The 22,088-nt window shown below is 47.5% G+C and overlaps 1 protein-coding gene across 3 annotated transcripts in view; it reads right to left on the bottom strand.

Moving 5' to 3' along the window:
- Positions 1-501: 501 nt before the first annotated feature.
- LOC138661698 (delta(3,5)-Delta(2,4)-dienoyl-CoA isomerase, mitochondrial-like) overlaps positions 502-22,088 on the bottom strand; it is a 35,664-nt gene continuing 14,077 nt past the window's right edge. For 2 of the 3 annotated variants that reach the window (XM_069746556.1, XM_069746557.1), the window contains exons 8-10: positions 13,279-13,350; positions 1,032-1,182; positions 502-960 (exon numbers count right to left, since the gene is read on the bottom strand). In XM_069746556.1, coding sequence (XP_069602657.1) covers positions 856-960; positions 1,032-1,182; positions 13,279-13,350 — 328 coding nt within the window. In that variant the 3' untranslated portion in view covers positions 502-855. The remainder of the gene's footprint in view (positions 961-1,031; positions 1,183-13,278; positions 13,351-22,088) is intronic. The other variant, XM_069746558.1, reaches the window with a different exon arrangement.

Below are 22,088 nucleotides of genomic sequence, written 5' to 3'. Positions count from 1 at the left end.
TTCCAGATCTCAACCAATGTAATCAGTTCCCTGCTGTGGCTATTGGGGCAGCACCACACCCTACTTAAACTCCATCCTTGTTGCTGGGAGTTACCAGTTATGAGTTAATACTGACCCTGGCTTGAATTACAGTGGTACCTTACTACCTGACCCAGCTTATTTTATACCCACTGCTGACCCGGGACGGATCTAAGCCTCCATTTGCCTTGTGATCTTACGTATGACTCCCTACTCCTAGTTCTGAACTCGACAACCTACTGACTGTTTCGGACTCCTGATTTTGCTAGTATTTGCTTCGTTGCATTTGAAAATGAAAATGAAGAAAACTTGCAAATAGTCTTGATTGGAAATCATGCCCTGTCTACAGCTTTGATGCAGATTTACGGACCTCAGACTGCAAATAAACCCTATGTAATCTGATCCTGCAGTCAGACTTGTATCCATAAAGGTTGGAGGCAAATTCTTCTGCATAGAAGCTGTAGACACAAACCGGTACAACAGTTTTAATTAACACTTTTGAAACCTACTTTATTTTTTATTTTAGATGCACCAGAACAATGCAAACATTTTTCCAGAAATGGACATACCCTCTAAGTGCACTTCTTTCTTTACATACAGATTTGAAAATGATTGGCTTTAATGTGTAGGTTTACTTATGTTTTATTAGATAACTGTATAAACTGCTATCCTAGAATTCGCCCATTATTAATCAGATTGTCCCCAGTGACATTACTGCAGGTCCCCAACGCTTCTCCTTTCTTATGGTGACTGCAGCTCTGAGCCTGACACTTCTGTTATACCATGTCCTGGCGGTCTGTAGTCAGGGGCATCAATCTCCCAGCATGTTGACAAGTCCTACAATTTAGAGAAGGTGACATCTTTTGGGGTCTTCTTCTGCATGGCGGCCTGAGCAGATGTCATGATGTCCTCTGTCTGCAGCATGCTCATGTTCCAGGTGGCCTGAGACACAGACACAACATGATTACCTGACCGCGATTACCAAGGAACGGCAGAACAAGACGACTGCTCACCATGTAATTCAGACTCTCCTCCACCGAGTGATCTCGGGAGTACAGTAAGTTCACTTTCGTTCCTTGGACGGCAACAGGGCTTTTGCTGGCAATATCAGTGGCCAGATCAAAGGCAGCACTAAGGAGGGAGGCCTTATCGGGAAACACCCGGCTGGAGGAGAGGAAAAAGGAGGTCTTATGGGATTAGAAAAACATGGCTGCTTTTTTCTATAAGCAGTGTCACAGTGTCACTGTTGCTCACATGACATTTATGGTAAACTGGAGAGAAAAATAATTGTAAAGTATAATCCACCTCCAGCATCAAAGCACCGAGATGGATTACAGGAAATAGGAAGAGGGCCTCTGTCTCTCTACGGGAAGTGGGGGCGGGCCTCTGTCCATAAACAGGAAGTGGAGGCGGGCCTCTGTCCCTCTGTGGGGGTGGGCCTCTGTCCATATATGGGAAGTGGGGGTGGGCCTCTGTCCCTCTGCATGGATGGGCCTCTGTCTCTACGGGAAGTGGGGGTGGGCCTCTGTCCCTCTGTGGGGGTGGGCCTCTGTCCATATACGGGAAGTGGGGGCGGGCCTCTGTCCATATATGGGAAGTGGGGGCGGGCCTCTGTCCCTCTGCGGGGGCGGTCCTCTGTCTCTCTACGGGAAGTGGGGGTGGGCCTCTGTCCATATACGGGAAGTGGGGGCGGGCCTCTGTCTCTCTACGGGAAGTGGGGGCGGGCCTCTGTCCCTCTGTGGGAAGTGGGGGCGGGCCTCTGTCCCTCTGTGGGAAGTGGGGGTGGGCCTCTGTCCCACTGTGCCGCTCAGCAGGAAGGACCACTGAAAAAGAGTGGATTACAGATCTATAAATGCAAAGCAGATAATATTTTTGGAACTAAATTTGATACAAAATCGACTCAATTTTAAAAAGGCTTAAAATATCCAATTATGGATTGTATCAATAGACATAGGTGTGAGCCACGATAAGTGCACACCCCATAATCACCCTACAAAATCAAGCTACATCAGATAATATATGAAGTTGTGCAATATATACAGTACCTAAAAGACACTGATAGTAAAGCGGTAAAGTATTAAACCCTTACTGACGGAGCAAAATTTTTGAAATCTGACCAGTGTCACTTTATGTGGTAATAACTCTGGAACGCGTCAACAAATTCGAGTGATTTTGAGATTCTTTTTTCATGACACATTATAATTTATGATCATGGTAAATTTTGGTTGATATGTTTTGTGTTTATTTATAAAAAAAATATCAGAAATTTGACAAAAATGTAAAAAAAATTAGCAATTTTCAAACTTTGAATGATTATCCCTTTAATTCACATAGTCCTACCATTGTAAACCATGAATAAATAACATTTCCCACATGTCTGCTTTACATCAGCACCATTTGTAAAATGTTATTTTATTTTGTCAGCATTTTAGGAGGTTTAAAAATATAGAAGTATTTTTTCATGGAAATTTACAAAATTATTTTTTTTAGGGACTTATCCCGGTTTGAAGTGACTTTAGGGGTCCTATATATTGGAAACCCCCCAAACTGATACCATTTTAAAAACAGCACCCCTCGGCATATTGAAAACTGCTGTTAGGTAGACTCTAAGGCCGCTATTTGCTCGTAAATTGCCATCGCAAACATCAGGACCACACAATCATGATCTCAGGGTGCCGATGGGGATAAAGAGGGAGAAGCCCCCACACTCTGTTAACCCTTTATATGATGTAGTCACTATTGACAGCAGCATCTAAGGGGTTAAACAGATATGGACGGTGACAACACTGATCATTGCTGATGCAGAAAGTTGTCAGCTATAGTGGACAGCCGACAGCTGCTGGATTGTCACTTGTATGGGAATGCTATTCTCTTATATCTCATGACATTAGGTATTCATGATGCCTGTGAGTTTCGCTTAAATTGACCAATAACCTTAGTCACTAGTATCTACTTGCTACCCACGCTGTCGTGGTCCCTGCCACAATAATTACACATAAAACAATCGTTTGGATAAATTTGGCCACAGCAGCCATCTTTTATTAACATTTAAACATAACAGTTTATTAACATTGAAACCCCAGGGAAGGCGGTCTTCGAAGCCCCAAGAGCCAACCAATTCGTATCCAATTTTCCCAATTTTGGCCTCCAGGTCGTGTCCCTGCCCCCAGCCGCTAGGCACCAGCTCAGAGACGCTTAAAGACTCGCCCGGCCAATATCCGCCAAAATCCCACGTCCCCAGTCTTCTCGACTGTATAACCACCAATTCTCTAAGCCACACCAGGGGGAGTCCAGGATCTCACACATCCCCCCCCCCTCCAAGCCGCCATTTCTTAGCACCACCAACTTCGAGGACCTCTTTCCGCCCCCGCCACCAACACCAATGTCCTGACACCTCAGACATTTGTGTCCCGCCACACCAGCAGCCCTTTTTCGATACCCTCCTGCACCGCAAGACACCATAGGTCTAAACCAATAGCATTCAAGTGCACTCCGTCTTTCCTCCAATATTCGCCCGTTCCTGACTCCAGATCCAAATGGCGAATCACAAGAGCCCCATTCCGTACCATGAAACGTGAAATTGCCCTATTAACCTTTATTCTGGCCCTGTTAATACCCTGCACTGACCGTGCTCCAAACCAAACTTTCCTAGGAACAATATCCGACCAGATTATTAATAAACGCGGGAACATGGCCCACAACCTTAAAACATCAAATTTGATGTCGTTGATCAGTTCTCTACAAGGGCGTTTACCAAGATCGTTGCCCCCCAAATGAATCACCAATAAATCCGGCACCCAGTCCAAACGCCCAAACTTATGAAATTCCGGCAAGAGCTGCTTCCAGTACATCCCACGTTTTCCAATCCACCGAATGGTCGCTGATGACTTCTCCACACCGAGCTGTCTCCCTTGAGGGCGAACGTCTGCTCGCACCGCTGCCCAAAATACAAACGAGTGGCCCATAATCCATGCAAGTAAAGGCCTTTTTCCTGCAAAGAAAAAACAACAAACCAAAACATAGTAATCATAAAGCAGGACCCTACTAAATCCTCACCCAATTCAAAAAACACCCCTCAGACCAAGGACGGACGAATATAAGACCTGAACCTCACGGATTCCCAACGGCCGATCCTCCGCACCACGTCCTCTCCCAAACCTCTTCTTGCCGCCTCCGTAGCTGCCCCTATCCTAAATGAGTGACCAGAAAAATTCTCTGCCGAAATACCTCCTTGCGTCAAACAGCGCTTAAATATAGTGACAAACTGATACCGAGATAAAAATGATCCATCTTCGTGCAACAACAGTGGCTCATCATCCCAAACCTTCCCCTCTGAAAATTCCCGAAAACATAATACCGGGCACAATGGGGAACCCGGTACTTCAAAAAGCTCAATTTTACACCCTTTTCCAGCCAGATCAGTTTTTGATTGACGCAGCCAAATAACCAGCTTATCCCCGTGCAAAACTACATCCCGACCCCGCAGCCCCCCTTTTTTATTCTTAGCTGGGCTAACCAACTCACCCAAACGAAACGCCCCAAAGAATGCCAAAGCAAATGCCACCTTAAACAAAACCACCTCCGGCTGATTAGCGCATACCCTTGGTAATTGTTCGCCCAACTGCAATAAAATCTCGTATGACACAGGGCGTCGACCATCTAAGGTTTTCCAACCCTTACGCCAACCCTTCATCACCTGGAGAACCATAAATGATTTAGTGACGTCATGTAGCCCCCTGAATTTAAAACCAAATGCTAAACCAGCCAAAAACTGATTAACTTTAGATACTGACCAACCGAAATCCCATTTTTGACCTAAAAGCAACAGCAATTTCTCGTCGTCATGCATATCTGATCCCAGCGACAAGCCCCAATCCACCCAAGTATCCCAAGCCTTAATATAGTGCGACCAAGTTCCTGGCGCCAACGACCTAGACAGTAACCCTCTTACTGCCCCAACGGAAGCTTCCATAGTTCCTCCGGGCAGAACACCCGCACGAGATCCACTTGAGACATGCCATCTGGAACCTGATCCCACTGTGAATAAAAAATAGTGTCACCAGTCAATGATTCGTCAGACGACCGAAATTCCGCAGTGACCCATAAGTTAAACCGTAGGCCCAACCAAACAATATGCTGCAACACTCTTAGCAAAGCTGAATCTGCGGATGATAGTGAATTTAGCGCTCTCACAGCGCCTTCCGATTCGCAACCGAAACAAATCTTCATGTTACTGACCTCTGATCCCCATAAGGATAAAGCAACAGCAATGGAAAAAAACCACACACAGCAATCGATTTGCAGATAAACCGTTGTCCACCCATGAAGGTGGCCATCGACACGCTAGCCAATTCTTTCGAAAGACCAAACAAAAACCTTGCTCGTCCACCGGGCCGATCGTAAAACCCAAATCCTCCACATGCACCACCGGTGCAATCCACAGTGACTTCCCGTTATACGAATCCAGGAAAAGCATCCATACTTTCAAATCATCCTTCAAGGCTTTTCGAAGCCTGATAAAATGAGACGGGGACCGAACTCCTATCGTAGCCAAAGACAACCTGCGACAAAAAGACCTACCCATTGGCATGATACGGCATGCAAAATTCAACTTCCCCAACAATGATTGCACCACATGCAACGTCACCTTTTTTGACTCATACACTCTCCTCACGTCCAATCTCATGCTCACGAGTTTATCCATAGGTAAGCGGCATTCCATTGCCACCGTATCTATCTCGATGCCTAAAAAACTCAAAGATGTTACCGGACCTACCGTCTTGTCAGCGGCTAACGGAACGCCGAACCTGCTTGCCACACTCTCCATAGAATGAAGCAAAATTGAACAGTCAGCGGAATGTGCTGGACCCACAAACAAAAAATCATCCAGATAATGGATGCAAGATCGGAGCCCGGATACATCTTTTACTGTCCACTCCAAGAACGTACTGAACAGTTCAAAATATGCACACGACAGGGAACAACCCATCAGCAAACAACGATCCACGTAAAAACCCCCATTCCAAAAACACCCCAACAAATGTAAACTATCCGGATTAACAGGAAGCAAACGAAACGCGGCCTCAATATCGGTTTTCGCCAACAAAGCCCCCTGTCCACAACGTCTAACCCACTCCATAGCTGTGTCAAACGACGTATAAAGAACCGAGCACAACTGTGGATCAATGCCGTCGTTCACTGACAAACCTTTTGGGAACGAAAGATGATGGGTTAACCTAAATTTGTTAGCCTCCTTTTTGGGTACCACCCCCAAAGGAGAAACTCTCAATCCCTCCATAGGGAGAGACTGAAAAGGGCCGGCCATTCTACCAAGTGACACCTCTTTATTCAATTTTTCCGTGACCACTTCAGGAAAATCATAGGCCGACTTCAAATTCTTTTTGGACCACTGCACCTTAACGTCCACAAAAGGTATTGAAAAACCATTCCTAAAACCATTTCTCAAAGTGGACGCTGCCTTTTCATGAGGATATCTACTTAGGAACCGCTCCATCTCTGCCAGCCGCACTGGAGTCACCCCTTTTGTCAAATCCATCTGACCCTTTTTGCTTCCCCCCCCCTAAAACATCTTGCTGCCCCATGGGTACCTCCACATGATGAACATTCGTGCTTAAACTTACACTTTGCCCCAAACCTGCATGTCCCCTCGTTGAAGGCAAAACACAGTCCCTTTTGCATGACCACCGAGTGCCCTGACTGTCCTGAACCCCCGGTGCCCCCGAGAAATGACTGAGAACCCTGATTCGGCCTGACCGGTGCTGTCACTCTCATCCACAAGGAAATATCCTTGTGATCCCACCTAATATTTTGACGCACCGCTTTACGTTGACGGAACTGTTCATCGTATCTAATCCACCCTTGACCCCCATAGACCCTGTACGCCTCCCCAATGATATCTAAATAGCAAAACAAGGGGGCACAAGTTTCTGGCGATTTCTCCCCTATGACACTAGCAAAAATCGCAAAAGCCTGTAACCAGTTAGAAAAGGTACGAGGGATTAATCTAAACCTTCTCCTATCCTCGTCCTCTTTTTTGGAATCATCCCTACGGGCTTTGTCTAAATTGAAGCGCTCTAAAGGGAGCAGTGAAAATATTTCAACATACTCCCCTTTCCAAATTCTCTCTTTCACCTCAGGTATCAAATGCGCCCCCAAAGGCCCCTCAAAACACACGTACACTTCCCCCCTAGCCGAATCATCAACCCGGACCGATTCATCCTTTTCTTTAGTCCCACTTTCCGCTGTCGTCGAGCCTCCCTGCTGAACTACCTCGCAACTACCAACTGATGTTAACCCAGGTGCCAATGGAGCCCCCTGCGAAATACTGGATCCTGGCCCACCAGAGTCGCCAATTCCTTCCGCCCCCAGGACCCCCCTCTCCCGAACATTCCCCAACCACGCTGATAACGGCGATGGTTCAATCTGCCTACCCCTTGTCTCCCACATTTGAAACAAATCTTTTAACCCTTGCATTAAAATACCCGCGCCAACACTAACCCCCCCTACAGAAACCTCCCCTCTACATAAATCAACACTAGGAGCTAGTGATGGCAATAAAGAAGATAAAACGGCACTCTCACCTGGCTGCCTGGGCGCTGTGATCCCAGCAGCCGCTGATCCCGGGTCCAGATGCGCTCCTACAGTCCGCGCCCCTCCATGTCCGTGCGGGCTTGATGATCCACGAACTTCCATAGGCCAGTCCTGAGATGTCGCTGCGGTGATAGGACCCACAGGGTGGTCCCGATCCACGGATGCTGCCCGCGATGAATCCCTGCGCGCAGCGGGAGGCTCCGCCAACCTGCCCCCGCTAGCTGCCACAGCCCCCCCATATACTAATGCCCCCGGCCCCCCCATAGCTCCTGTCTGAACCCCCCTCTGGTTATCATCCCATGCGTTTACATTATCTGCAGTGCCTCCAGCACTGAAACGGTTACTAGCAGCAGCAGTCAGCGAGTGGGCGGGGCTAAACTGGCGCCCATCACTGACTGCTCTGCGCTCAGGGGCCTGTGCTGCTGCCGCCTGATCGTCCCTCATGTCGCGCTGAGCGGCGGCCCGGATGGATGGGCTCGCCGCCGCTCCTGCGCCTGGCTCCTGCCCACCGGCCGTTACCGGTGAGTATGCTGGCCTCCCGCGCCGCGCCGCCGTTTGAGGCCCCCGCCGTACAGGCCCCCGCCCGCTCCTTTGCGATACTTGCCGCCGCTGAGCCGGGCCCGTTCCAGGCTGGGCACCGGCCGCTCCTCTCCCTGGCTCCGGCAGCGCTGATGATCTGTCTGATGAAGGGGAGGCCGACACCTCCCCCCGCTGCAGGCCCCGCCGACTGGTGGGATTCCTCCCGGCTCCCTGGCAGCGCCCGCTAGAGCCGCGGTCTGCTGCTGGAACCGGAGGGTCCCCTGAGGGGCTCCTCATACGGCGTCGGGCCCTGGGGGTGACCTTATCGCCCCCACCTTCTTGCCTACCTTGCCCTCAGCCAATCCGTAATCCCCAATTCAAATATTCCCCTCACATCACTCCATATTATCACCCCCACCTTTCCGCTCACCCCCTATAGGCCCATTTTACCCTGTCATGTCGTCCTCCCTCAAAGGCCTGCGGCCTAGTCCGTCCTCACTGGTCAGTTAACCCCTTTCTGACATTAGACGTACTATCTCGTCGAGGTGGGGTGGGCCTGTATGCCCACCGACGAAATAGTATGTTATAGCGATCGGCCTCGCTCATGGGGGGAGCGCGGCCGGGTGTCAGCTGACTATGTGCCAAGAGCGGTCACGGACCGCCCCCGACACATTAACCCCCGACACACTGCGATCAAACATGATCGCAGTGTTCCGGCGGTATAGGGAAGCATCGCGCAGGGAGGGGGCTCCCTGCGGGCTTCCCTGAGACCATCGGAGCAACGTGATGTGATCGCGTTGCTCCGAGGGTCTCCTACCTTCTTCTCCCTGCAGGCCCCAAAATGGCTGCAGGGCCGCATCCGGGTCCTGCAGGGAGGTGGCTTACCAGCGCCTGCTCAGAGCAGGCGCCGGGAAGCCTCCAGGAGTGCACGTCAGATCGCTGTTCTGACACAGTGCTGTGCAAAGTGTCAGATCAGCAATCTTACACTATAAAACTGCTTTATCCATTTTACTGAACGCGGAATGGTATAAATGCCCCCCCTTCCCAACAAGGAAATTCATGAATAGCTGGTTTTTGGTCATTCTGCCTCACAAAAATCGGAATAAAAAGCAATCAAAAAATCTCAAAATGTTACCAATAAAAACGTCAACTCGTCCCGGAAAAAACAAGACCTCACATGACTCTGTGGACTAAAATATGGAAAAATTATAGCTCTCAAAATGTGGTAACACAAAAAATATTTTTTGCAATAAAAAGCGTCTTTTAGTGTGTGATGGCTGCCAATCATAAAAATCCGCTATAAATAGTAAATCAAACCCCCCTTCATCACCCCCTTAGTTAGGGAAAAATAAAAAAATTAAAAAAATGTATATATTTCCATTTTCCCATTAGGGTTAGGGTTGGGGCTAGGGTAGGGATACATTTACGGTTGGGATTAGGTTTAGGGGCGTGTCAGGGTTAGGGGTGTGGTTAGGGTTAGAGGTGTGGTTGGGGTTAGGTGTGTGTTTGGGATTAGGGTTAGGGGTGTGTTTGGGATTAGGGTTTCAGTTAGAATTCGGGGTTTCCACTGTTTAGGCACATCAGGGGCTCTCCAAACGCAACATGGTGTCCCATCTCAATTCCAGTCAATTTTGCATTGAAAAGTCAAACGACGCTCCTTCCTTTCCGATCTCTGCCATGCACCCAAACAGTGGTTTACCACCACATATGGGGTAACGACGTACTCAGGACAAATTGCACAGCAACTTTTGGGGTCCAATTTCTTCTCTAACCCTTGGGAAAATAACAAATTGGGGGTGAAAAGATCATTTTTGTGAAAAAATATGCTTTTTTATTTTTACGGCTCTGCATTATAAACTTCTGTGAAGCACTTGGTGGGTAAAAATGCTCACCACACATCTAGATAAGTTCCTTAGGGGGTCTAGTTTCCAAAATGGTGTCACTTCTGGGGTGTTTCAATGTTTAGGCACATCAGGGGCTCTCCAAACGCAGCACGGCGTCCCATCTCAATTCCTGTCAATTTTGCAGTGAAAAGTCAAACGGCGCTCCTTCCCTTCCGAGCTCTGCCATGTGCCCAAATAGTGGTTTACCCCCACATATGGGGTATCAACGTACTCAGGACAAATTGCACAGCAACTTTTGGGGTCCAATTTCTTCTCTCACTCTTGGGAAAATAACAAATTGGGGGCGAAAAAATCATTTTTGTGAAAAAATATGATTTTTTATTTTTACGGCTCTGCATTATAAACTTCTGTGAAGCACTTGGTGGGTAAAAGTGCTCACCACACCTCTAGATAAGTTCCTTAGGGGGTCTACTTTCCAAAATGGTGTCACTTCTGGGGGGTTTCAATGTTTAGGCACATCAGAAGCTCTCCAAACGCAGCACGGCGTCCCATCTCAATTCCAGTCAATTTTGCATTGAAAAAGTCAAATGGTGCTCCTTCGCTTCCTTGCTCTGCCATGCGCCCAGTGGTTTACCCCCACATATGGGGTATCTGCGTACTCAGGACAAATTGTACAACAATTTTTGGGGTTCAATTTCACCTGCTAACCTTGGTAAAATAAAACAAATTTGAGCTGAAATACATTTTTTGTGAAAAAAAGTTAAATGTTCATTTTTTTTAAACATTCCAAAAATTCCTGTGAAGGGTTAATAAAATTCTTAGAAGAACATAGCTAAAGTAGGAATTAAAACATAACCTTTAATGTGTGTAGGGTAAAAAATATAAACAACAACAAGAAAATAGTGTCACCCCCCAAAAAATACAATGATACTAAATGATGTGGCCTGTATGGAAAAACACCATTTATGAGTGGTACAAATAAAATATTAGAATGGACAACTGTTGCACTTACGAAGTGTGCTGTCCCACACTCCCAAGATACCTCTAGTTTATAACTAAAGCACACGTAGGTGCAAAAAATTAACCAGGTAACCTTGTTTGTATAAATATTAGCAGGTATCAAAAAAGTTAAATCAGGCGGGAGGGAGTAAGGCAAATAAGGTGAATGTCATATACAACCAAAGTATATTAATAAAGGAACGATCTCACCAATTGCCGTAGACGGGTAGGTGAAGCCCACAGTTCGCTGGAGTGGAGAAATCCATGGATCAGCGACGTCAGGAGACAATGCCCTGTCAATCCCTAAGGGGCTGTCAATAAACCTAAATTCCCGAGCTCCCGCCCTTACAAGGGCAGTCCACAACTACCCCTGAGTAATATCATGCCCTGCACTCTCCCGGTTAGAATGTCCCAACGCGTTTCTTCGCAAGCCGAATCATCAGGGGACTTAGCTTGCCTGGGAGATAAAGTGCACGAGTGCTAAAAAGAAGGACATAGAGACCTGCCACCCTCCATGTTACTCTGAAGCCTCCTCTCAGAGCTGGCAGCTCGTCCTGTGTGAGCGGTCACGTGGTACCGCTCATTACAGTGATGAATATGCGGCTCCACCTCCCATAGGGATGAAGCCGCATATTCATCACTGTAATGAGCGGTACCACGTGACCGCTCACACAGGACGAGCTGCCAGCTCTGAGAGGAGGCTTCAGAGTAACATGGAGGGTGGCAGGTCTCTCCCATAGGGATGAAGCCGCATATTCATCACTGTAATGAGCGGTACCACGTGACCGCTCACACAGGACGAGCTGCTGGCTCTGAGAGGAGGCATCGCGGGAGCTGGGTGAGTATTTCTCTGCAAGCGGGCGGGCGCACGGGGGGTGGGAGATGGGAGGTGACCCCAAACTTTATTTTTAACAAAAAAAATAAATTGATTTTTCATCTCTTCTCTCCTGCAGGGGAGGAGAGATAAATGCCGCCTTCAGCACCACACGCTGGGGACAGCGCTTACTGTAGCGCTGTCTCTCCTGCATGGTCCGTGTGGTCCTCAGGAGGCACATGGGCGGCACACGGCTGCCGCACTTGTGCCACACTGATGTGCCACATGAGCACACGGACACGGATAACTCCGGCACCTTGAGGGGTGCAGTTTTTAGAATGGTGTCACACTTGGTTATTTTCTATCACATAGACCCCTCAAAATTACTTCAAATGTGATGTGGTCCCTAAAAAAAATGGTGTTGTAAAAATGAGAAATTGCTGGTCAACTTTTCACCCTTATAACTCCCTAACAAAAAAAATTTTTTGGCTCCAAAATTGTGCTGATGTAAAGACGACATGTGGGAAATGTTACTTATTAAGTATTTTGTGTGACATATCTCTGTGATTTAAGGGCATAAAAATTGAAATTTGGAAAATTGCAAAATTTCGCCAAATTTCGTTTTTTTTCACAAATAAACGCAGGTAATATCAAAGAAATTTTACCACTATTATGAAGTACGATATGTCACGCGAAAACAATGTCAGAATCAGCAGGATCCGCTGAAGCGTTCCAGAGTTATAAAGGGACAGTGGTCAGAATTGTAAAAATTGGCCCTGTCATTAAGGTGCAAACCACCCTTGGGGGTAAAGGGGTTAAAAGACGTATCGGTGGTCAGTAAGGGGTTAAAATTGGGAAGTCAAATGTCAGATAGCTATGCATGACAACTGGCCAAAAACGAGTGTGCATAACCCCTACATCTATGGCAAGGTGCCAGCCGTGGCGGAGCTGCAGCTTTCCTTTCTTATGAACCCTTACCGATGTGTTGGTTTTTTTTTTACCAGGTTTGCTACATTTTTTATATGGCGCATGCGCCCTCACCCCTGATTTTAATACTTTTCCACTTTATTCTCCATAATTGGATATTTTAAGCATTTTTAAATATTTTGTATTTTTTATTAAAAATGTTGTTACTTGTTTGCATCTCTAGATCATAGGGGCGCTCTTTTTTTAGTCTGTGCAGCTTTTTTTTTTTTCTCCTCTCGGGGATCCAACTAGTCGATATCTGTTTCAGACCACCATTTTTGGAGTCTGCTCTAAATGGTGCGTAATTATGGGTTATTCCACTTGAATAGGACGGAGCTGCATTTTAGACACAACCTTCAGAGACCGGCTATTACCATCCTGTCCTGGTTGTAGGGACCACTGCAGTCAATCATTGGCCGCAGTGGTGATGCGTTTTGTCACATGCCTTGTCCCTGCTGGAAGATAGAACAAGCAGACCAGCGGAAGACCGCTATAACAAAAATATACCTGACTAGACCACTGCTCAAGGCTTCATCTGACAACATCTTCCTAGCGGTGAAGGCCAGCTCGTTCACCAAGCTGTGGAGAAAGAAGAGACTCTGGTAATCATTCCCAAATATAGGTAGTTTAATATCAGCACCCCACACAAAGACACAAGACACTGCTCAGATACTCCTCCAGAAATATATACATACAGAAATAGGTAGTGGGAAGTGGGGTCTTTGTCTCTCTACAGGAGGTGTCAGGGGGAAAGGAAGTTCCAGTTCCCATAGTGCTGGCAGAATGTCGATGAATCGGAGCAAGTTACAGAGCCGCTATCTCCATTTAATTGTATATGTTGCTGAGTTTAACTTTTTAATGAATATCCCATTTTGGAACCCCATGAACAAACTATTTTTATTTTCGATCATTGCATTCTGAGAGCAATAACTCCCCCCCCCCCCTTTAAATATCTATATGGAAGACTAATTTTCTTTTTCCAGGAAAAGTTATATTGTATCTGTGGCATAATTTTCAGGTGTGTATTGTTGCATAATTTTTTTTTCTTTGGGGGTGGAGAAGCACGGGGAGAATTTAGAAAAAAACAAACAAACACAACTATGCCGCAGTTTTGATTTGGTTTTCACTGCATTCACTGATTGATATCTACTATATAATTGTCTAAGGGTCACTTCCGTCTTTCTGTCTGTCCTTCTGACTGTCTGTCTGTCACGGAAATACCAAGTCCCTGATTAGCCGCGACCAATCAGCTACGGGCACAGTCCGGCGGCGAAATGACCGCTCCTTAATCCCCGCAGTCAGTGCCTGCTCCATACTCCCCTCCAGTCAGCGCTCACACAGGGTTAATGGCAGCGTTAACGGACCACATTATGCCACGGTGTAACGCACTCCGTTAACGCTGCTATTAACCCTGTGTGACCAACTTTTTACTACTGATGCTGCCTATGCAGCATCAATACTAAAAAGATCTAATGTTAAAAATAAGAAAAAAAAAATTAAAAATCATTATATTCTCACCTTCCGGCGCCTTGCCCGCTCCTCGCGACGCTCCGGTGACCGGTCCATGCATTGCGGTCTTGCGAGATGATGACGTAGCGGTCTCGCAAGACCGCTACGTCATCATCTCGCGAGACCGCTACGTGATCATCTCGCGAGACTGTTATGTCATCATCTCGCGAGACCACTACGTCATCATCTCGCGAGACCGCTACGTCATCATCTCGCGAGACCGCTACGTCATCATCTCGCGAGACCGCTACGTCATCATCTCGCGAGACCGCTACATCATCATCATCTCGCGAGACCCCTACGTCATCATCTCGCGAGACCGCTACGTCATCATCTCGCGAGACCGCTACGTCATCATCTCGCGAGACTGCAATGCACTCTTGGGACCGGAGCGTCGCGAGGAGCATTGGTAAATGCCTCGCCTGGATTCGGGGGGGGGGGGGCGACGGAGGGTGAGTATATAACTATTTTTAATTTTAATTCTTTTTTTATAACAGGGATATGGTGCCCACATTGCTATTTATTACGTGGGCTGTGTTAGATACTGCGTGGCCTGTGCTATATACTACGTGGCTGTGGTATATATTACATGGCTAGGCAATATACTACATCGCTGTGCTCTATACTACGTGGCCTGTGTTATATACTGCATGGGCAGTGTTATATACAACGTCTCTGTGCTATATATTACGTGGCTGTGCTGTATACTACGTGGCTGTGTTATATACTACGTGGCTGTGCAATATACTACGTGGCAGGGCAATATACTACGTGACTGGGCAATATATTATGTAGCTGGGAATATACTATGTGTCTGTGCTATATACTACGTGGCTGGGCAATATACTACGTGGCAGGGCAATATACTATGTGGCTGGGCAATATACTACGTGGCTGGGCAATATACTACGTGTCTGTGCTATATACTATGTGGCTGGGCAATATACTACGTGGCTGGGCAATATACTACGTGTCTGTGCTATATACTACGTGGCAGGGCAATATACTATGTGGCTGGGCAATATACTACGTGGTTGGGCAATATACTACGTGTCTGGGCAATATACGTGTCTGTGCTATTTACTATGTGAGCTGTGCTATATTCTACGTGGCTGTGTCATATACTACGTGGCTGTGTTATATACTATGTGGCTGTGCTATATACTATGTGGCTGTGCTATATGCTACGTGGGCTGTGTTATACGCTACTTGGCTGTGCTATATTTCTCTGCTGTATCTGTGCATTATGAATCGTGGTATGTGTTAAAGAGGGGGGCCCACGGAGACTCTTTCGCCCGGGGCCCTCAAAAACCTGGAGCTGGCCCTGGCTTCACTGATTGTTCGCGGCCGGGTGTGACCAATCAGCGACAGGCGCTGTCCGCGCGGAATTTGAACCACGCTTCGCTAATTCGTCGCGGCCGGCCGGCCGAATCCTGTGTATAAATTCCATTATTCTGAAAACTTCATAAATAAACTACATACATATTCTAGAATACCCGTTGTGTTATAATCAGGCCACCATCAAGTATATATATAATAGTAATTTTATTTCTATAGTGCCAACATATTCCACATTATAGAGGGGATCTGTACAGACAATAGACATTACAGCATAACAATAATCACAGATCAAAATAGATACCAGGAGGAGTGAGGGCCCTGCTGCTCGCAAGCTTACAATCTATTAGGAAAAGGGGAGACACGAGAGGTGGATGGTAACAATTGCTTTCGTTGTTCGGATCAGCCATAGTGTAAGGATCGGGTGTTCATGTAATGCTGCATGAACCGGTTATCAGCCTTAGTATGTAACAGTACAGACATAGGGATAGTTAGGTTAATGCGTTGAGGCGGTAGGCCAGTCTGAACAAATGCGTTTTTAGGGCACGTTTAAAACTGTGGGGATTGGGGATTAATCGTATTATCCTGGGTAGTGCGTTCCAAAAAATCGGCTCAGCACGTGTAAAGTCTTGGAGATGGGAGTGGGAGGTTCTGATTATTGAGGATGCTAACCTCAGGTCATTAGCAGAACGGAGGGCACGGGTAGGGTGGTAGACTGAGACCAGGGAGGAGATGTAGGGTGGTGCTGAGCCATGGAGTGCTTTGTGGATGAGGGTAATAGTTTTGTACTGGATTCTGGAGTGGATGGGTAACCAGTGTAATGACTGGCACAAGGTAGAGGCATCGGTGTAACGGTTGGTGAGGAATATAATCCTGGCAGCAGCATTCAGCACAGATTGGAGTGGGGACAGTTTGGTAAGAGGGAGGCTTATTAGTAGAGAGTTACAATAGTCCAGATGAGAAAGAATGAGTGAAACAGTAAGAGTTTTTTGCAGAGTCAAAAGTAAGAAAAGGGCGAATTCTAGATATGTTTTTGAGATGCAGATAACAAGAGCGAGCCAATGATCGGATGTGGGGGGTGAATGAAAGGTCAGAATCAAGGATGACCCCAAGGCAGCGGGCATGTTGCTTGGGAGTAATGGTGGAACCGCACACGGAGATGGCAATGTCAGGCAAAGGTAGGTTAGTAGAGGAAGAGAACACGAGGAGTTCAGTTTTTTACAGGTTCTGTTTCAGATAGAGGGAGAACATGATGTTAGAGACAGCGGTAAGACAATCACTGGTGTTTTCTAAAAAGGTCGGCGTGATAACAGGAGAAGAGGTGTATAATTGGGTGTCGTCAGCATAGAGATGGAACTGGAACCCAAATCTACTGATAGTTTGTCCAATAGGGGCGGTATGCAAAGAGAAGAGAAGGGGGCCTAGGACTGATCCTTGAGGAACCCCAACAGTAAGGCTAAGTGCACACGTTGCAGAATTGCCGCTGAAATTTCCGTGGCAATTCTGCAACTCCTGCCGCAGGTACAGTGCAGACCAAAAGTTTGGACACACCTTCTCATTTAAAGATTTGTCTGTATTTTCATGACTATGAAAATTGCACATTCACACTGAAGGCATCAAAACAATGAAATAACACATGCGGAATTATATACTTAACAAAAAAGTGTGCAACAACTGAAATTATGTCTTATATTCTAGGTTCTTCAAAGTAGCCACCTTTTGCTTTGATGACTGCTCTGCACACTCTTGGCATTCTCTTGATGAGCTTCAAGAGATAGTCACCGGGAATGGTTTTCACTTCACAGGTGTGCCCTGTCAGGTTTAATAAGTGTGATTTCTTGCCTTATAGATGGGGTTGGGACCATCAGTTGTGTTGTGCAGAAATCTGATGGATACACAGCTGATAGTCCTACTGAATAGACTGTTAGAATTTGTATTATGGCAAGAAAAAAGCAGCTAAGTAAAGAAAAACAAGTGGCCATCATTACTTTAAGAAATGAAGGTCAGTCAGTTCGAAAAATTGGGAAAACTTTGAAAGTGTCCCCAAGTGCAGTGGCAACAACCATCAAGCGCTACAAAGAAACTGGCTCACATGAGGACCACCCCAGGAAAGGAAGACCAAGAGTCATCTCTGCTTCTGAGGATAAGTTTATCCGAGTCACCAGCCTCAGAAATTGCAGGTTAACAGCAGCTCAGATTAGAGACCAGGTCAATGCCACACAGAGTTCTAGCAGCAGCAGGGGCGGATTATCAGAGGGTCAATATGGGCGGTAGCCCAGGGCCCAGTGGTCTGGGGGGGCCCTGGGCTACCGCACAGATTGACCCTCCACTAATCGTCTGTGATTGAATGCCCACCGCCGGGCCGGCATGTATGTGCCCCCGGATCCGGTAGGCAGAGAGAGGGGGCCCGCATTGGGCCCCTTCTCATCTGCTCACCGGGCCCCTTCCGGCGCTGCGGCGGTTTCCTATTGATGTGTGGGCGCGCGCCCGCACATCAATAGTTAGCAACAACAGCCGCCAGCCAATTGGAGGCTGGCAGCTGAAGTCGGCCGCAGCGCACACGTCGCCGGCGTCTGACGTCATTGTCAGTCGCCGGCGAGTGTGCGCTGCTGGAAGGAGCTCGCCGCCTGGAGCGCGGACAGGTGAGGAGACTGTTGTTTTTTTTGTTTGTTTTTTTTGATAAGCTAACGGACACACTGGGGGGCAATACTGGAGGACACACTGGGGCAATGCTGGAGCCTGGAGAACACACTGGGGGGCAATGCTGGAGGACACACTGGGGCAATGCTGGAGCCTGGAGAACACACTGGGGGGCAATGCTGGAGGACACACTGGGGCAATGCTGGAGGACACACTGGGGGCAATACTGGAGACACTGGGGCAATGCTGGAGGACACACTGGGGGCAATACTGGAGACACTGGGGCAGATTGCTGGAGGACACACTGGGGGCAATACTGGAGACACTGGGGCAGATTGCTGGAGGACACACTGGGGTCAATACTGGAGACACTGGGGCAGATTGCTGGAGGACACACTGGGGGCAATACTGGAGACACTGGGGCAGATTGCTGGAGGACACACTGGGGGCAATTCTGGAGACACTGGGGCAGATTGCTGGAGGACACACTGGGGGCAATACTGGAGACACTGGGGCAGATTGCTGGAGACACTGGGGCAGATTGCTGGACACACTTTCTGGGGGCAATGCTGGACACACTGGGGCAATATGCTGGACACACTGGGGGTAATATGCTGGACACACTGGGGGCAATATGCTGGACACACTGGGGGCAATATGCTGGACACACTGGGGGTAATATGCTGGACACACTGGGGGTAATATGCTGGGCACACTGGGGCAGATTGCTGGACACTGTCTGGGGGCAATGCTGGACATACTGTGGCAGATTGCTGGACACACTGGGGCAGATTGCTGGACACACTGGGGGTAATATGCTGGACACACTGGGGGTAATATGCTGGACACACTGGGGCAGATTGCTGGACACACTGGGGCAGATTGCTGGACACACTGGGGCAGATTGCTGGATACACTGTCTGGGGGCAATGCTGGACACTGGGGCACATTGCTGGACACACTGGGGGCAATATGCTGGAGTCAGACACTGGGACAGATTGCTGGTCACACTGGGGCAATGCTGGACACACTGGGGCAGATTGCTGGACACACTGTCTGGGGGCAATGCTGGACACTGGGGCAGATTGCTGGACACACTGTCTGGGGGCAATGCTGGACACACTGGGGCAATATGCTGGACATTCTGGGGCAGATTGCTGGACACACTGGGGGTAATATGCTGGACACAATGGGGCAGATTGCTGGACACACTGGGGGTAATATGCTGGACACACTGGGGGTAATATGCTGGACACACTGGGGGTAATATGCTGGACACACTGGGGGTAATATGCTGGACACACTGGGGCAGATTGCTGAACACACTGGGGCAAATTGCTGGACGCTGTCTGGGGGCAATGGTGGACATACTGTGGCAGATTGCTGGACACACTGGGGGTAATATGCTGGACACACTGGAGCAGATTGCTGGACACACTGGGGCAGATTGCTGGACATACTGGGGCAGATTGCTGGACACACTGTCTGGGGGCAATGCTGGACACTGGGGCAGATTGCTGGACACACTGGGGGCAATATGCTGGAGTCAGACACTGGGACAGATTGCTGGACACACTGTCTGGGGGCAATGCTGGACACACTGGAGCAATATGCTGGACATACTGGGGCAGATTGCTGGACAGACTGGGGGTAATATGCTGGACACACTGGGGCAGATTGCTGGACACACTGGGGGCAGGACTGGAGGCATGGGCAGAATGTAGACACGTGGCATGATTGGAGACACGGGGCAGAATGAAAGACATGGGGCAGGATTGGATCATGGGGCAGGATGGATATGATGGAGACAGATGGGGCAGGATGGGGAGATCATATGGGGTAGAATGGATAGTCATGAGTGCAGGATGGGAGAACATATGGCTGGAGCCAGGAATGAGACACACGGGGCCAGGGTGGGGAATATTATTACCATAGGGGCTAATTAAGGGATATTATTACTGCAGTGATGTATTTATTTATTTTTTTTAGTATACTGTTTTAAATGAGGGGGCAGGCCTGTTACTGTGCAGAGTGACACTATATCGCCTTTTTTTCTTCGTGTTGTAATGTAGAAGTTGTGAAAAATTAAGTAATGTGTTCTGCAAGCGGAGCTCGAGATAACTGTGTTATTTCCTGCAGAAACGAGTCCTGGCTGGAAAAAATGATGGCGGTCTTTGCTGGATGAAAGATGAAGGACTTCACCTAGAGACGTCACTGGTGAGTCAGTGTTACCTATACACTGACACTATACACTGTATACTATATACAGAGCTCCTGTGTACTATGTCACCAGTGATCACTGTATTCCATATACATTATATACAGAGCTCCTGTGTATAATACCACCAGTGATCTCTGTATTACCTCTACACAGACACTGCATACTAAGTACAGATCTCCTGTGAATACTGGCACTTATAGTGATAGTATTGTGTTTTTGTTTTTTGTTTATTACTGATCAGTATTGTAGTATTCAATCACTATGTGGTGGTAATATGTGGTCTGGAAATGGTGTTGTGGTATTTGTCCCTTGTATGTGATATTATTCGATCACTGTGGTTGTAATTTGTGGTCTGGTCATGGTGCGGTGGTATTTGTTCCTTGTATGTGATATTATTGATCAAAATATACCTAAATTGTATTGCAGATTTTAACAAATATTTAATAGGTTACAGTAGAGTAGGGCCTGGCCATTTTTCTGGAATAATCTGGCTCGGGTATGTCACATGACCCCCGTCACATGACCCGGGGGGCCCACAGTGTCTGAACAGCCCGGGGCCCTGGCTACCCTTTATCCACCCCTGAGCAGCAGACACATCTCTACAACAACTGTTAAGAGGAGACTTTGTGCAGCAGTCCTTCATGGTAAAATATCTGCTAGGATACCACTGGTAAGGACAGGCAACAAGCAGAAGAGACTTGTTTGGGCTAAAGAACACAAGGAATGGACATTAGACCAGTGGAAATCTGTGCTTTGGTCTGATGAGTCCAAATTTGAGATCTTTGGTTCCAACCACCGTGTCTTTGTGCGATGCAGAAAAGGTGAACGGATGGACTCTACATGCCTGGTTCCCACCATGAAGCATGGAGGAGGAGGTGTGATGGTGTGGGGGTGCTTTGCTGGTGACACTGTTGGGGATTTATTCAAAATTGAAGGCATACTGAACCAGCATGGCCACCACAGCATCTTGCAGCGGCATGCTGTTCCATCCGGTTTGAGTTTAGTTGGACCATCATTTATTTTTCAACAGGACAATGACCCCAAACACACCTCCAGGCTGTGTAAGGGCTATTTGACCAAGAAGGAGAGTGATGGGGTGCTACGCCAGATGACCTGGCCTCCACAGTCACCAGACCTGAACCCAGTCGAGATGGTTTGGGGTTAGCTGGACCGCAGAGTGAAGGCAAAAGGGCCAACAAGTGCTAAGCATCTCTGGGAACTCCTTCAAGATTGTTGGAAGACCATTCCCGGTGACTACCTCTTGAAGCTCATCAAGAGAATGCCAAGAGTTTGCAAAGCAGTCATCTAAGCAAAAGGTGGCTACTTTGAAGAACCTAGAATATAAGACATAATTTCAGTTGTTTCACACTTTTTTGTTAAGTATATAATTCCACATGTGTTATTCATAGTTTTGATGCCTTCAGTGTGAATGTACAATTTTCATAGTCATGAAAATACAGAAAAATCTTTAAATGAGGTGTGTCCAAACTTTTGGTCTGTACTGTATATCGCATGCGGAATTGGCATGCAGAATGCTAGCGTTTTCCAAACATAGTGTTTGACAAGTGTGACCAACTTTTTACTATTGATGCTTCCTATGCAGCATCAA

Source organism: Ranitomeya imitator, chromosome 2, assembly GCF_032444005.1.
Source record: "Ranitomeya imitator isolate aRanImi1 chromosome 2, aRanImi1.pri, whole genome shotgun sequence".
Lineage (NCBI taxonomy): Eukaryota > Metazoa > Chordata > Amphibia > Anura > Dendrobatidae > Ranitomeya > Ranitomeya imitator.
This window is presented reverse-complemented; position numbering and strand designations above follow the sequence as displayed.